General features: G+C 48.5%; 1 protein-coding gene across 6 annotated transcripts in view; it reads left to right on the forward strand.

The window, feature by feature from the left end:
* The window catches only part of LTBP2 (latent transforming growth factor beta binding protein 2), a 121,280-nt gene that overhangs the window by 100,367 nt on the left and 4,644 nt on the right, over positions 1–16,269 (forward strand). For all 6 annotated transcript variants that reach the window (XM_088145327.1, XM_088145330.1, XM_088145328.1 and 3 more), the window contains 3 exons: positions 3,491–3,661; positions 14,640–14,903; positions 15,643–15,792. In XM_088145327.1, coding sequence (XP_088001453.1) covers positions 3,491–3,661; positions 14,640–14,903; positions 15,643–15,792 — 585 coding nt within the window. The remainder of the gene's footprint in view (positions 1–3,490; positions 3,662–14,639; positions 14,904–15,642; positions 15,793–16,269) is intronic.

Raw genomic sequence — 16,269 nt, forward strand, 5'->3', positions numbered from 1 at the left:
TGGACGATCTGAAGCTGTATGGAAAAACACCATCTGAAATTGAATTGCTGCTCAACACTGTCCAAATATAAAGCCAAGATATTGCAATGGAGTTTGGACTGGACAAATGTGCCACCCTGACCATCAACAGGGGAAAAATAGTGTAAACTGAAGGAATCAAGATACCCAATGCAAATAACATCAAGAGTCTGGATGAAGAAGATCACTACAAATACCTGGGCATCCTTCAGGCTGACAACATCAAGCACACTGAAGTCAAGAAGAAGGTTAGTAGTCAATACATCATGAGAGTGAAGAAGATCTTAAAATCCAAACTTAGTGGAGGAAATACCATCAAGGCAGTTAATACCTGGGCAATTCCAGTCATTAGATACGCAGCTGGAATAGTGGACTGGACTCAAGCAGAACTAGAAGGCCTAGATAGGAAGACCAGAAAAATAATGACAATGAATCATGCCTTTCATCCATGCAGTAACGTTGACAGACTCTACTTACCAAGGATCATAGGTGGGTGTGGAATGTTGCAAGTACACCAGACAGTTGAAGAAGAAAAAAGGGCATTGGAAGAATATCTGAAGGACAGTGAAGAAGATGGACTGAAGCTAGTACACCATGAAGGTTTACTGAATTCCAAAGAAACTAAATTGGCCTATAAGAAAGACCAAATGAAGAATAGAAAAGAGTCATGGCAAGGCAAAGTATTACATGGCCAGTAGACAAAAAAAACTAGCAGGCAAAGCAGATAATATCAATAGCTTTCCTGCTCTTAGCCTGGCAATGGCTAAGAGCAGGAAAGTTGAAGAAAGAGACAGAGGGGCTGATTCTGGCTGCACAAGACCAAGCCTTAAGAACAAATGCATATAAAGCCAGACTTGAGAAGACAGCAACAGACAGCAAATGCCACCTCTGCAAAGAAGCAGAAGAAGCAGTGCGCTACCTAGTTAGCTGCTGCAAGAAGACTGCATAGACTGACTACAAAAAACGGCAGCAATAATAATATAGTAATACTGTAATAAAAGGAACAGTTCTTAAAACAGCTTAGATAGAAAAAAAGAAAAGAAAAAAAGATAATGATTAAAGGTTAACAGAAAATGGCATGGTAAGTAGTAAAAGAAAAATGGCAACGTGATCCGACTAAAAATGACGGACGGCATTCTCCTTCCTTGAGCTGATGAACCGCTGAAGCCATGCAATGTTTTCATGAACTGCTGAAGCCACAGTGTTTTTATTAGCATTGCAAAGTATACAGCCTGTATATTAAAAACACACGGACTACTTTGTGATGCTCATGAAAACATTGCGTGGCTTCAGTGGTTCATCAGCTCGAGGAAGGAGAACACTGTCTGCCATTTTTAGCAATAGACAATCCATTCATAAGTAGAAGTTGTCCGTAAGTTAGACATTCTTAACCGGGGGACTGCCTGTATTACTCAAGCACTGATTGCCTAAATAAGTAACTCATTTTCTAAAAATTGCTGGAGATACAATAATCAAGTCAGATTATTCTTTCATATTTGGTGGTAATGTTCTGTCCAACAATTCTGAAAAATTATTTATTATAGATTTAAATAAGTTTAAAGGTTTAATCTTCTTTCCAGCGAGCTGTTTTTCTGTTAAACATTACCAAACCATACATTCCTGAAAAGCATATTGAGTTGACATTGTATACGATACCAGGTGCCAGGATACTTTAGGCCTTTTATTAGAAAGCACATATGATTTTCTCTATAAAAGAAAGGCAAATTAAAATGTAGGATTATGCATCAATCTCACAAACAGCTTCATAAATCTGATACAGAATTTAATTTATCTTGGAAACTATTTGTGGATTACAGTTCTACGTATGGACTTATAAAGCATCTGAAGTTTGGGTTTCTCTTAACATAAGGCTTAAATATCTAGGCTTTTATTTGATTTGTTAAATAAGGATAATTTCTCATTCTGATTTAGGATTCATATTGGTTATTGTTAATTATTGAATATCAGTTTGATTTTAATAATGTTATGAAGCTTAAATTTATACAAGATATTTTAATACGTGCAATTATAATGTTACTTCATAATTTTTATTTAATGTTACACTGCCTATATTGTAAATCTCTTTTCTTTTTGTTTTTCCTACTTTTCTTTTTACTTTACTTTTAATTTTTTAAAAAATATCTATTAAAATAAATAAAGTACCAAGTAGGAAACTTAGTTTAAAAACTATGTCTCTCACTGGATGACCTTGGGCCAATCACTATCTGTCAACCTGGCCTACTTCACAGGATTGTTTTGTTAAAAGGGATAAGGAATAATAACGTTGGAAAAAGTACAGAAGAAAGCAACCAAAATGAACAGGGGGCTTAGACTAGAAAATGTTACAATGTTTGGGATTCCTTACCTTGAAAAAATGGAAATGAAGTAGGACATGAGTCAGGTATATAAAACATATATGACATTGGAAATGTGCAGGGAGATGTTTTTCTTCATCTCTCAAAGCACCAGGACATCGTTATCATTCTCCAATGAAGCCGATTGGAAGGAGGTTGAGAAAAAGAAAGCACCATCACAAGTGCACAGTTAATCTGTGGAATTCAGTATCAGAAGATGTGATGGCCACTAACTTGAATGGCTTTTAGAAAGGATTGAATAAATGCATGGACATCCATTGGAAAACAGGTCTAACCAGGGATATTAGGCAATTTCTGCACTAATGATTTATGTTGTCTTCTAGAGATATCCAAATATCATAGTGCCAAAATAACAGTAACATGGACAGGATTTATATCACTTCCATAATGTCTGGGTAGTGTTGTAAAGACCCTATAAGCAGTGTTGTCCAAACTTGGCCACTTTAAGATGAGTGGACTTCAACTCCCAGAATTCCCCAGCCAGCCATGGGGAATGGCTGGCTGGGGAATTCTGGGAGTTGAAGTCCACTCATCTTAAAGTGGCCAAGTTTGGACAACACTGCTATAAGTCACCAGTGTGGAAGTGACCTTAACCTTGAAAACTCACTGCTACATCTGAGTTGGGAGCAATGTGCTTCTAAATATCAGCTGCAGAGGAACAAGGTGGGAGAGGAGTACATCTCCATTTCCTGTTTGCACACTAAAATGGGTCTTGGGCTGATCCAGCAAAGCTATTCCTTGGTTCTTATGTTGTGAAAAGCTTCCTAAAAGTAAGAACATTTCACTACTTTGCCAGATATGCTTGAACAGAGTCTTGACAACCATCTTCCAAGGATGTTTTAATTTATATTCCTGCCTGAGCTTCATGATCTAATGGCCCTGCTACTTCTACAATTCTATATATTGACTCTCAGGATAGTTAATATCCAGCCAATATTGCAACAAAAGATCAAAATTCTGCAGGAAGGGAAGAGAGAAGCTCTTGTATGATTACGTACTGTAAGCTTTACAACATAGCCTTAATACAACAGCCTTAATACAACATAGAGACTGGATTCTTCCTTTTCTATAACCTTTTATGTTTCTTTCAATAATAGATAACCTGGATGAATCTGACAGTGAATTGGACATCTGCTGGCAGAAGGTCTCCACAAGCTATGTTTGTAATGAACCATTGCTGGGACGACAAATGACATACACAGAGTGCTGCTGCCATTATGGAGAGGCTTGGAGTCAGGACTGTGCCCTCTGCCCTCCAAGGTCCTCTGGTGAGGATACACCATTTGCTTGAGATTTGGCCAGATATTGTGTTGTCTTCAACAGTTAAGCCTTATAAAAATTCCTGTCTAGACACATGAGCAACTGGATTCATGGTTCTTACTGAATTTACTGTCATTGCTCCTTAATAGTGACCCCCAAGAACTGAATGAGTCACCAGCAATGAATCTTCCTTACTAGAATGTATAGTTAATATTAAATCTACCTAGTGCTACTTGCAATACCTTAACATTCATAGTGTTAATCCACATCAAAGACATGGTATAGGCACATTTTCAGTTATAATAAACCAGAAGTCCAGAGAAGTTCATAAACAGTATACCTGGTTTACACTATTCAGTCATTCCTACCTAACTCTTTCCACCACTGAAGAAGGTGAAACTAACCATGATATAAAAAGTTAATGTTCTCCTTCTTCACTGCTCTAACAAAAATCTAAAGCAAGACTTTATTATTTGTTTTCATTCCTTGGTTCATTGAGTAACAAGCCAGAAATCTAAAAAGTTGCTTCGGATTGGATTTGCCTAGTTAAGCAACTGGCCACCCCACTGCCCACTCCCAATTTTTATACTAAAGCATCCATTATAAGCCACTATGGGAGGGGTTTTTTATTGTTTTGTTTTATATAAAGTAGCTTCCTCATGGAACATAAGATAAAGCTTTTCACATTGGCTGGAGTTACAGACATTATAGTCCAGCATACCTGGAGTGACCCAAGATAAGGAAGGCTACTGAGGGACCTTCTCACATTTAGTGCAGCTGGCTTTGCCTAGGGAACTTTTTACCGCAATCTATCCAAATGAGTTCTCAGTCCTGGAATCTTATAAATGCTAATTTTATTGATTATTTGCAAGAATTTGGTAACTCATTCTTCAGTCAGAAGATTTTCAGACTAGTTTGCAGCAATTAAAACAAAAGCAAGCAATAAAAACAATACTTAGCTAGCTTTATTAACAACAGCCAATAGATAGATGGATACATGATAGATAGTTAACAATATATAAAATCATATATATATATATATATATATATATATATATATATATATATATCAGATATTGATGTGGGAGACAGGGGTTCAAATCCTGGCTGGTACCTACGGTACCCATAGAGGTCCTTGGACAAAGACACCCCCCCCAACACTTCACCTGTCTACCTCGAATATGAGAGTGATACAAACTAAGAGAGTCATGCTGGCTCAGACGTTGCCCAGATTAACAAGGTCCATGCCAGATGTTGCAAAACCAGGAGAATCTGGCAATAAGTGGGCTACTGGGACAAGCCATACATGGATGAGACAAGAGAATGTGGAATTGATGAAATGCTACTACAGCGGTAGACCTAATGAGAGGGAATATATGAAACATATTAAGGAACTATGGATGGACAGAAGACCTACATCCACACTGTAAGGTTTGCCCCGTTCGACAGAGAAACTCCCGTGACACGTGTGGTTCACAAAAGAGGTTTACTCATGCGTAACGTAGCAGTCACAAGCAAAGCCAGGACTGGCTTAGTACAATTGCATCACTCGTTATATTCCCCCCTTCCCGCGCTTTTTCCGCCCCACTATCGCGTTACCGCTGCGGATTATCGGCCCCCCAATAATCCCTCTTGATTGTCTATGATGGCAGGTTCGGTCAGGGTCCATTGTCCTTGATTGGCAGTCCCCCTCCGGCTTGGGTTGGTTCCCCCCTGTTACGTGCAAGCCCGAGGGTTCTGTGTTGCACGGCAATCTTGTTTCGCTGCCTGCGGCCCCGTTCATTGTTGGCTCGCGCCGTTATCAGTGTATAGTTAAAACTTCCGCTGCGGTTTTCCTGTTTGGCTGGGCGCAGGTGGCCCATTAATTAGCGGTGCTTTCAGTTCTTCTTTCCCTCGCTAGCTGCCGCCGGTGGAGTTCGCGTGGTCTGGCTGCGAGCTTCCCCGAAGCCCTGTGCTGACCGAACCTGACATACCGCCCCCCTGAAGACAACTTCCCCCCCCCACTTTATTTCGGTTTCCCGGGGTATTTGTTGTAAAAGTCCCGCACTAGGTCCGGCGCTCTTATGTGGGTTTTGCTTACCCATTCGCTGTGGGACTTGGGGAAATGTTTCCATTGCACTAGGAGCTGGACCTGCCCCTTGTGCCTCCTGGCGTCCAGTATCTGGTAGATCTCGAAATGCTGCTCCCCACCGACCATGATGGGTGGTGGCACCCCCTCTGCTTTGTGCCAGGCGTTCCCCGGCTGGTGCAGCTTTAGCAGGCTGCAGTGGAACACCGGGTGGATCTTCCCGAGGCTTTTCGGGAGCGTCAGCCTGACGGTTACTGGATTGATGACCTCTGCAATGGGGAACGGCCCCACAAACCTCGGGCTGAGTTTTTTTGATGTCTGGTGTGTCTTTAGGTTTTTGGTTGACAAATACACCTGGTCCCCCACTTTCCACTGCTCCTCGGGGAGTCTCTTGCGGTCCGCGTGTTTTTTGTAATCGGCTTTGGCTCTTTGCAATGCCGCGTGCGCCGCTCGCCGGGTGGCGTCGATTTGGGCGAACCAGGCGTCCAGGGCGTTGATTTGGGATTCCGGCTGAGGCAACTCCGGCATGGGGACGAAGTCTCTCCCGGTGGCTACTTTGAATGGAGAAAAGCCGGTACTTTTGTGGACGGCGTTATTGTATGCTACTTCTGCGAATGGCAGTAGCTCCGCCCAATCGTCCTGTTCGTGTCCCACGTAGCAGCGCAAGTACTGTTCGAGCCCCCCGTTCAGGCGTTCCGTGGCTCCGTCCGTCTGCAGATGCGCCGCGGAGGAAAGGGCTTGCTTTGTCCCCACCCGCTTCAGGAACTCCCTCCAGAACCGCGCAATGAAGTTGCCACCCCGATCGCTGACGATCCATCGGGGCGCGCCGTGCAGCCGGTAAATATGTTGCACGAACAGCCTCGCCAACCTCTCTGCCGTGGGGACTCGCCGGCACGCTACAAAGTGCGCTTGTTTGGAGAATAAGTCCGTAACCACCCAAATGGCGGTCTTCCCCTTACTCTCCGGGAGCTCTACTATGAAGTCCATGGCGATCTCTTGCCATGGGCCGTCGGGCTCCGCTACCAACTGGAGTAACCCCCTAGGCTTGCCTTTGGCCCCTTTCGCCGTCGCGTACACCGGGCAACCCCCCGAGTATGCCTCCACGTCCTTCCGGAGCATTGGCCACCAGAACTGCTGCCGAATTAAGTGGAGCGTCTTCACGAAGCCGTAATGCCCCGCGTTCCGGCTGTCGTGGGCTCTTTCCATGACCCCCCGTCGGCACCCCTCGGGTACGTACAACTTCCCTTCGTGCCACCACAAACCCTCTTGGCTGGTTAGCACTTCTCGGTTTTGCTTGAGCCAAGCGTCCTGCTCCGCCGCCTCCGCAAACCCTTGCTTTACCTCAGGCGCCGCGTCCCGTCGCTCCCCCTTGGTCTGGCTCCGGGTCACCGCCTTTGCAGCCAGCCTGCTGGCAGGGATGATGGAGTCCATGATCTCCTCTCGTAGGCTGGCGTGCTGGGGCATGCGAGACAACCCGTCTGCTAGGAAGTTGTGCTTCCTGGGGATGTGTTTTAGGGTGAACCTGAACCTCCCGAAGTATTGGGACCACCGCGCCTGTTTGGGGGATAGCTTACGCGGGGCCTTCAGGGCCTCGAGGTTCTTGTGGTCCGTCCACACCTCGAATGGTTCAGCTGCCCCCTCTAATAGATGCCTCCACGTGGCTAGCGCCCACTTGACGGTGTACGCCTCTTTCTCCCACACCATCCACCTTCTCTCTGTCTCTGTGAATTTGCGGGAGGCGTAGGCGCATGGGTGGATGGCCCCCTCCGGGCTGGGCTGGAGCAGGACCGCCCCCGTTGCCACGTCTGACGCATCTACTTGTATGATAAACTGCCGATCTGGGTCGGGATGGCACAGGATCGGCTCCGCTGTGAACCGCCGTTTTAGCTCCTCAAACGCCCCCTGGCATTCCGCAGTCCACGCGAGTGTCATGCTGGGCTTGGGGGGTTTTCCAGTGCCCTTGGTTTTTAGCAAGTCTGTCAGGGGAAGGGCGATTCGGGCAAAGTTCGGGATAAACTGTCTGTAGAAGTTCGCAAACCCCAAGAAGCTTTGAAGTTGCCTCCGGGTTCGCGGCGCTTCCCAGCCCAGAACATCTTTTACTTTCGCTGGGTCCATCTCAGTTCCCCGACTGGATATCCGGTAGCCGAGGTAGTCCAGCTGCTCCCGATGAAACTCGCATTTTGATAGCTTCGCATACAGCTGCGCCTTCAGCAGTCTCTGGAGCACCGTGCGCACCAGGCTCACGTGCTCCGCCAGGGTTTCGGTGTAGATGAGGATGTCGTCCAGGTAGACCAGGACGCCCCGGTAGAGTAGGTCGTGCAGCACCTCGTTTGTTAGCTGCATAAACACCCCCGGAGCCCCTTTTAATCCGAACGGCATCACGGAAAACTGGTAGCTTCCGAGCGGCATGTTGAACGCCGTTTTCCACTCATCTTTTGCACGGATCCTGACCCTAAAGTAAGCTTCGTGCAAGTCCAGTTTTGTGAACACCCTCCCCTTAGATAGGTGCGACATTAAGTCCTTCATCAGGGGGAGGGGGTATTTGTACTCGGTGCTGATTGCGTTCAGCCCCCGGTAGTCCACGCACATCCGGAGCGAGCCATCCTTCTTCTCCCGGAATAGTACCGGAGCCGCTAATGGTGATTTCGCAGGTTGGATGAATCCCCGCGCTAGGTTCTTGTCTATGAACTCCCGCAGAGCCCCCATCTCCCTCATTGACAGGGAGTACATTTTCGGTTTGGGCAGCGTTGCCCCTGGCTCTAACTCGATGGTGCAATCACTGGGTCGGTGTGGAGGGAGCTGGTCGGACTCCTTCTCCCCGAACACCGCCGCCAGGTCTCGATATTGCCTCGGGATTCCGCCACTCGTCGTGGGTTCCCCGGACTCTGTCCCTCGTTTTGCAGTTGTTCCGCCAGTCGCCGCTGCCTTCCCACGCCTCGGGATCGTTGCGAGTCTCCGGGGTTCCGGCGCTGCTGTTGCTGCTGTTGCCGGCCGGGTCTCGGGCTCCGTCTGCTCTCGTCTCGCCTCCCTGTGCCTTGGATCCTCCACTTGCCCGTCTGTGGTTGCGGTCGCGCCCATCGCCACGGCCTGGTCCCCTCTGCTCTCGCACTCCGCTGGCCTGTCGACCCCGAATCGCACTGCCTCCGCCGTCCAGTCAACCCACGGGTTCCGTCGCCGCAGCCACGCCAAGCCGAGCACCACCGCGTAGTCGGCCACCAGGACCACCACAAATCTTAGTTCTTCCCGGTGGCTCCCGATCGTCATCTGGACCGGCTCAGTGTAATACTGAGCTGCCCCCACCCCGCCAGCGAGCCATCTAGCTGGCTGAATGCAATGGGCTCCCGGAGGCGCCTCAGCTGTAGTCCGAGTCCCGAGACCACAGCTGGGTGCATCAAGCAGTGGGTGCAGCCTGAATCCAGCAGCGCCCGCAGCTGTGCCTCCCCTCCGGACCTCACCCCCCGGATGTGTATCCTCACCCAGAACGGAGGGCAGTCCTCATCCCCGATTGGATCCGCGCGCCTCGGTTCCCCTGCTCGCACTGGGACGCCGTTCAGTGCGAGCGCGCCTCGTTTCCCGCCAGCTCCGAGTCCTCTCTGGAGGACGCCGTCTCCTGGGTCGACCACCCCATCCGTCCTCTTTCGGTCACCGCCACCACTGCACTCTTCCGCGGTCGGTCGCCGGTCCTTTTCCCGGTAGGACGCGGGGGCTTGACTTCGGGTCGTGGTGAGGCTCCTTCCCGCTCTGTCGGGCACTGCGCCGCTCGGTGGCCTCTGCCTCCGCACCGGAAGCACAGGTTCGGGGTTCTGGTTGCCGCTCGCCCCCCGGTGGACTGCCGCCGACTGCTCCGCCTTTCCTCTGGGGGTCTCTCCCTCGGCCGGTCCCTTGTCTGGTCCCGTTGCCTCGCGCTTTGTTGAATCTGCCGCCACGCCGATTCCGCCGTTCCGGCCAGCCAGATCCAATCTTTCACTGTGGACGGGTCATCCTGTCCCAGTGCCCGCTCCAGGATCTCCGGATTGAGCCCCCTCTTAAAATACTTCACCCTCAGGGACTCCGGCCAGTCCGTGAGCTTCTCTACCAACCTCCGGAACTCCAGGACGTACTCCGATACCGACTTGTCCCACTGTCTGAACTGCAGGATGTCATCTTCAGCCCACTTGGCGCTCAATGTGTCCTCGAATCTGTCCCGGAGCGCCTGCTTGAAGTCCGGGAAACTCCGCAGTTCCGCCGCGTTGGCGTTGTATAGTCCGACCACCCAGCTAGCCGCTTGGCCGTCTAACAGCTCAGCCACGTAGGATACTCTATCCTCGTCCCTAGCGAATAGGTGACCACCCCTCTGCATAAAACCCGACGTGTGTCAAGAACTGCGGCAGCTGTTCAGGGTCCCCTGAGAACTTCCCGGTGATGCCTCAAAGTCTCAGGGCGTCCGCCGCCCGTCGGTCCACTGACCGGGGCATCGTGGGCGGTGCTGGCTGGGGTGCCGGGCTGCCACTCCTGTTGCTCGTGCCATCGCTCACCGCCGATGGTCCCGCTCTCTGTAGCAAGGTCTGGAGCATCGCCTCCACAGCGTCTAGGCGCCGCTCGACCCTCTCCTCTAGTCGGGCGAGCTTCTCGTCCCGCTTGCGGTTCCGGGGCCCCAAACCCCAGGTCATCGTGACGCCTGAGCTGTCTGGCCCTTGGTTCACGTACATCGACCACCGCTCCGTTGGAGGGTCCCCGGCCCTGGCCACTGTCCCGTCGCTCCCGGGTGGCTCTGACCGTCCCTCCTCGAGTCCGAGTTCCTCGTGCTCCAGCTGACCCACGGATTCCTCGTCGCTGGTCATGCCTGTATTAGAAAGGGAAATGCTCCTCGGTGGCACCGGGTAGTGCTAACGGTGAGTCCTGGCTTTATGTAAGGTTTGCCCCGTTCGACAGAGAAACTCCCGTGACACGTGTGGTTCACAAAAGAGGTTTACTCATGCGTAACGTAGCAGTCACAAGCAAAGCCAGGACTGGCTTGGTACAATTGCATCACTCGTTATATTCCCCCCTTCCTGCGCTTTTTCCGCCCCGCGATCGCGTTACCGCTGCGGATTATCGGCCCCCCAATAATCCCTCTTGATTGTCCATGATGGCAGGTTCAGTCAGGGTCCATTGTCCTTGATTGGCAGTCCCCCTCCGGCTTGGGTTGGTCCCCCCCTGTTACGTGCAAGCCCGAGGGTTCTGTGTTGCGCGGCAATCTTGTTTCGCTGCCTGCGGCCCCGTTCATTGTTGGCTCGCGCCGTTATCAGTGTATAGTTAAAACTTCCGCTGCGGTTTTCCTGTTTGGCTGGGCGCAGGTGGCCCATTAATTAGCGGTGCTTTCAGTTCCTCTTTCCCTCGCTAGCTGCCGCCGGTGGAGTTCGCGTGGTCTGGCTGCGAGCTTCCCCGAAGCCCCGTGCTGACCGAAGCTGATACACACTACCTGAGAAACAGCTGGTTACCTAATGCTTCAACATAGTGAAGAGGAAGCTGCGCTCACAACTTGAGATAGACCAGCTGCACATTACTTCCCGAATTCAAGAACACCTGGAGGAAAACCTGGATGTGCAGCCAACACCTGAAGCTAGAACGTCTCTGCCACCCCCTCCATTACAGAGCACAGCAGCTGATATGAGGCATAAGATCATGGATAAACTAGCTACAGTCAACCCTCGAGACTGGTTACCAAGGCTCAGTGGAAAAGTATCATCAGATAGTATGCTCAAATCAGTGAACTGGTATATGCTACAGCTGCTGTGATCCTGGAGATGCACATGATCAAGAAGAACAGCAGTACATACCCTCACTAGAAAATGAGATTGGAGGCTAAGGTCAGGGCAACTTGGAGAGAAGTCAGTCAGCTGGTAGAACTACAGAAGGGTGTGGAGATTAAGAATAAGACTGGGCTACTGAAAAAATACAAGGGCCTGACTCCATCTGAAGCCCCAGAGATCACTAAATGAAGGCTGACAGCATTGGCTACCAGGCTAAGGAAATACACTAGAGAAGCAGAGGCCAAGAAGATAAATGCCATGTTCTCCAAAGAACCATCCAAGGTGTACTTCCAACTGCAGTGCAACCACACAGTAATAGCAGAGCCACCAGCAGCAGAAACTGAACAGTACTGGAAGAACATATGGGAGAAAGAGAAGACACATAACACCAGTGCAAAGTAGCTGCAGGACCTGAGAGCAGGCCACAGCAATCTCCCAGAACAGGAACCAGTCACCATCACAGTAGTAGACATCCAACAGCGGGTCAAGAACATGAAGAACTAGATAGCACCTGGCCTGGACATGATCCACACCTACTAGCTAAAGAAATTAATGCCTAGCAGCACAGATGAATCAGCTTCTTGCAGCAGTTCCCACCCAAACTGGCTAACACAAGGAAGGACAGTGCTGATCATGAAAGACCCCCACAAGGGGGCAGCACCATCCAACTACTGGCCAATAACTTGCCTCCCCACAACATGGATAGTCCTAGCAGGCATCACAGCTGCCAAGGTACAGGACAATATGGGCTACTACATGAGCACAGCTCAGAAGGGCATTGGGAACAACACCAGAGGTTCAAAACACCAGTTGCTCATAGATAAAGCAGTCGCCCAAGACTCAAGGTCTAGATAGACCAATCTGAGCACAGCCTGGATTGACTATAGGAAAGCCTATGACTCAGTGCCACACACATGGATCTGTGAATGCCTGGCACTAAACACAGTCAACGGGACACTAAGGATCTTCCTCAAGAACTCAATGGGACTGTGGAAGACAACACTAGAAGTCAACTCAAAACAGCTTGCACAAGTGGCCATCAAACGCAGCATATACCAAGGTGTGATGGACTGGAATGGAGGAAGGGGGGTGAAAACAGTGCTCTCGTCTCCAGAGCAACACTCAGAAGATAAGCGGAGGAAGCTGGCGCATCCCTAAACATTCCAGATGATAGTGAATAGCTGTGCCTGGGAACTAGTGGTCAGTCTGAGAAGATTTCTGTAAACAGGCGCTGGCTAATAAACCTTGCTGATTGAACCTGCATGGTCTCCAGGAGTTCTTTGGGCTAGGCCTGACACAAGATGATGCACTGTCCCCACTGCTGCTCTGCATAGGCTTAAACCCCTTCAGGCAGATAATCACAAGGACCAGATACAGATACAAGTTCAAGAGTGGAACTACCATCAGCCACCTCTTCTACATGGATGACATCAAGCTGTACTCTAAGAGTGAACAATACATCAACTCACCATCCACCTGACATGGATCTACAGTGAGGACATTGGAATGTCATTCGGACTAGAGAAGTGCAGCCAGACAGTAGTAAAGAGAGGGAAAGTAGTTAAGGCTGATGGGGTGAAATTACCAGTGGGCCACATAGCAGACCTACAGACCAGCTACAAGTACCTTGGTATTCCACAGTCACATGGGAACCACGATGAGGAGGCAAGGAAGACAGCAACATCCAAGTACCACCAAAGGATAAGACAGGTCAAGAGACAGCTCAATGGGAAGAACAGGATCCACATCATCAACATGTACACCCTGCCAATCATCAGTTACCCTGCCGGTATAGTGAGCTGTCCAAAGGAGGACATGGAGGCTGCCAATGTGAAGACCCGGAAGCTCCTCACAAGGTACCGAGTTTCCACTCCAAGTTCAACATCCAGAGACTGTACACCAGTCAGAAAGAGAGCGGGTGGGGTCTGGTGAGTGTCAAAGCCACTGTCCTGGACAAAACTCAGAGCATCTAGGAGTTAATCAATAAGATGGCACCCAAAGATGAGTTGCTGAGAGAATGTCTGAGGTGGCTGACATTGGGAAATCCTATCAGTGGCTGGAAAGGACTGGACTAAAAGAGCACTGAGGCACTGATCATAGCAGCATAAGAACAGGCACTAAGCACCAGATCCATAGAAGCAGGGCTCTACCACACTAGACAAGACCCAAAGTGCAGACTGTGCAGAGAGGCCTCAGAGATAGTCCAACACATAGTGGCAGGATGTAAGATGTAGGCAGGAACAGCGTACTGTACATTAAATGGCACAACCGAGTAGCTGGCATTGTGTACAGGAACATCTGCACAGTGTATGGGCTAGACCCTCCCAAGTCCAGATGGGTGATCCCACAGAAGGTTGTGGAGAATAACAGGGCTAAGATCCTGTGGGACTTCCAGATCCAGACAGACAGGCAGGTACTGGCCAGTCAACCAGACATTGTGGTAGTAGACAAGGACCAGAAGACAGTGGTGGTGATAGATGTAGCAGTGCCAAGTGACAGCAACATCAGGAAGAAGGAGTATGAGAATCTGGAGAAGTACCAGGGCCTGAAGGAGGAACTAGAGAGGATGTGGAAAGTCAAGGGCAAAGTGGTTCCAGTGGTGCTAGGAGCACTTGCAGCTGTGACTCCTAAGCTGGGAAAGTGACTCCAACAGATCCCAGGAACAACATCAGAGCTCTCTGTTCAGAAGAGTGCAGTGCTAGGAACAGCTAAGTTACTGCGCAGAACCCGCAAACTCCCAGGCCTCTGGTAGTGGACCCAAGATTGAGGAAGACACATACCACCCATAGGGGTGAGAGGGGAATACACACACACACACACACACACACACACACAAACACACTTCCTTCCTTCCTTCCTTCCTTCCTTCCTTCCTTCCTTCCTTCCTTCCTTCCTTCCTTCCTTCCTTCCTTCCTTCCTTCCTTCCTTCCCTCATTCATGTATGTACTGTATATAATCAGATTGTAAAGATGCTCCCTGGGAAAAGCATTCCATAACCAGGATGCCATTACAGACTCCTCCTTACCTTCAGCCACAGTCTACTTCATCTGTAAAAATAGATAATATATCTATGATTGTAATATTCAGGCAGTATTGTAGGAGTGGTTGTCCCTTTATTAACTTTTTCTTTGCTCTCTCTCTTTTTAGAAGATTTTTATCAGCTGTGCAATATAGTGAGTGAAGCTGGACTCCAAGAAAGGCCCAGCTACGAATATGGGCCAAATCAGGACAGCCATCAATATGAGCTTTACACCCCAGATTTGGAGCCCTATTTGAATCGCTTGGATCGTGAGGAGGGAGCAGCTGACACCAACAGAGAACAAAACCATGCATTTGAGGATAGCACAACACCACAAAGACAACAGCTCCTCCCAGTTCAGACACAGCCTCGCTACATGCCTGAGCACATTGGTAAATGGCAGGGAAAAATAAATAAAAGTTCAGGTTATGTTTAGGAATATGCTACAGGTATATTACCACCAACACTCCAATTGTAGGCATTTCAACCTACAATCCTATTTCCTGTTTTTTGAGCAGGACTCCAGGATATAATCCCCTTTCTTGATGTAGTAAATAAGCCAATCCTTATACAGTATTCAGGTATTTGGATGCCAGAACAGGTCCAGAGGTTGGCCAAAAATGCAGGAAAATCTTGGTTTCAGCCAAGTGCTCAAGCTAGATTCTTCCAACATCCAAAGAGAAGTTCTGCAATGGCTAATTCCACAGAGCCAGTTGTGCTAATCCAGGTGAAGGGACTATGTATATCACTTGCTGGATCATGCAGTTGGAAGCCTCTTTGATTTCCCCTTGTGATCCTTCCTTTCATATGCAAGTCTTCTTAATTGGATTAAAGTGATAAGAAAGAGGAGGTGCCATCTGAGAAAGGAGGGCCAATGGAAAGAAAATGCCTCTTTCCATTTTGTTAGTTTTTTCACAGATTTAGGTCTCTAATATTAAATTAAGGTCATTGCCCAAAGAGGAAAAACAGAAACAAAATATATAAGCCGTGGAGTGTTTCCAAAGGTCCATGCTTGCCCTTAACATACATACGTACATACATACATACATATTTGAAGGAACCTTCCTCCTTTCAGATTATCCTATTCTTCACTGTTTTTTCCTACATGCTTCTTACTCTCTCATCTTTCAGAGCAGCACAGCAGCTTTGAAGGACTACAAGCAGAAGAATGTGGAATTCTTAATGGTTGTGAAAATGGACGGTGTGTACGTGTGCAGGAAGGCTATACTTGTGACTGCTTTGATGGCTTCCAGTTAGATTTGGAGATCATGGCCTGTTTGGGTAAGTAGTTCCATGAAAGAAAGTATGGTATATCTTGCCAAAAACAGTACAGCAAAGACCCAAAAAACCCCGAGTTACTAACTAGGGCTGGGTTGATCTCCATTGTTGCTATACTAAAGACAAGCAAACCACACTATCACTTAGTGTGTATATCAGCCGGACCACAGAGGGAGGTCTAATCAGAATTACAATTGAGCATCAGTGAATGAAAGAGCTGTGTGCATTTTCAGACATAACTGACTCCTGGAAGATTGTAGTGCTATAGTACTGAATATTTCCTGAAGCATATCCTATCAATGGGTTCCATACAAACTATATATAAACAACACTGCCTGTACATGAAAACCCATTAGTCCTAAGGACATATTTTCCCAGAGCTGTAGAACTGACCATATAATTGCTGTTTGTGTAGTACAGGGTCTTGTTTATTGAGTATTAATCATTGCTATTATTTCTAACTAGCCAGTTGAGACTTCA

The sequence above is a fragment of the Python bivittatus genome, unplaced genomic scaffold, assembly GCF_059951505.1.
Source record: "Python bivittatus isolate LINGU-HERP-01145 unplaced genomic scaffold, Pbiv_v1 ctg000480_np1212, whole genome shotgun sequence".
In the NCBI taxonomy this organism is placed as follows: domain Eukaryota; kingdom Metazoa; phylum Chordata; class Lepidosauria; order Squamata; family Pythonidae; genus Python; species Python bivittatus.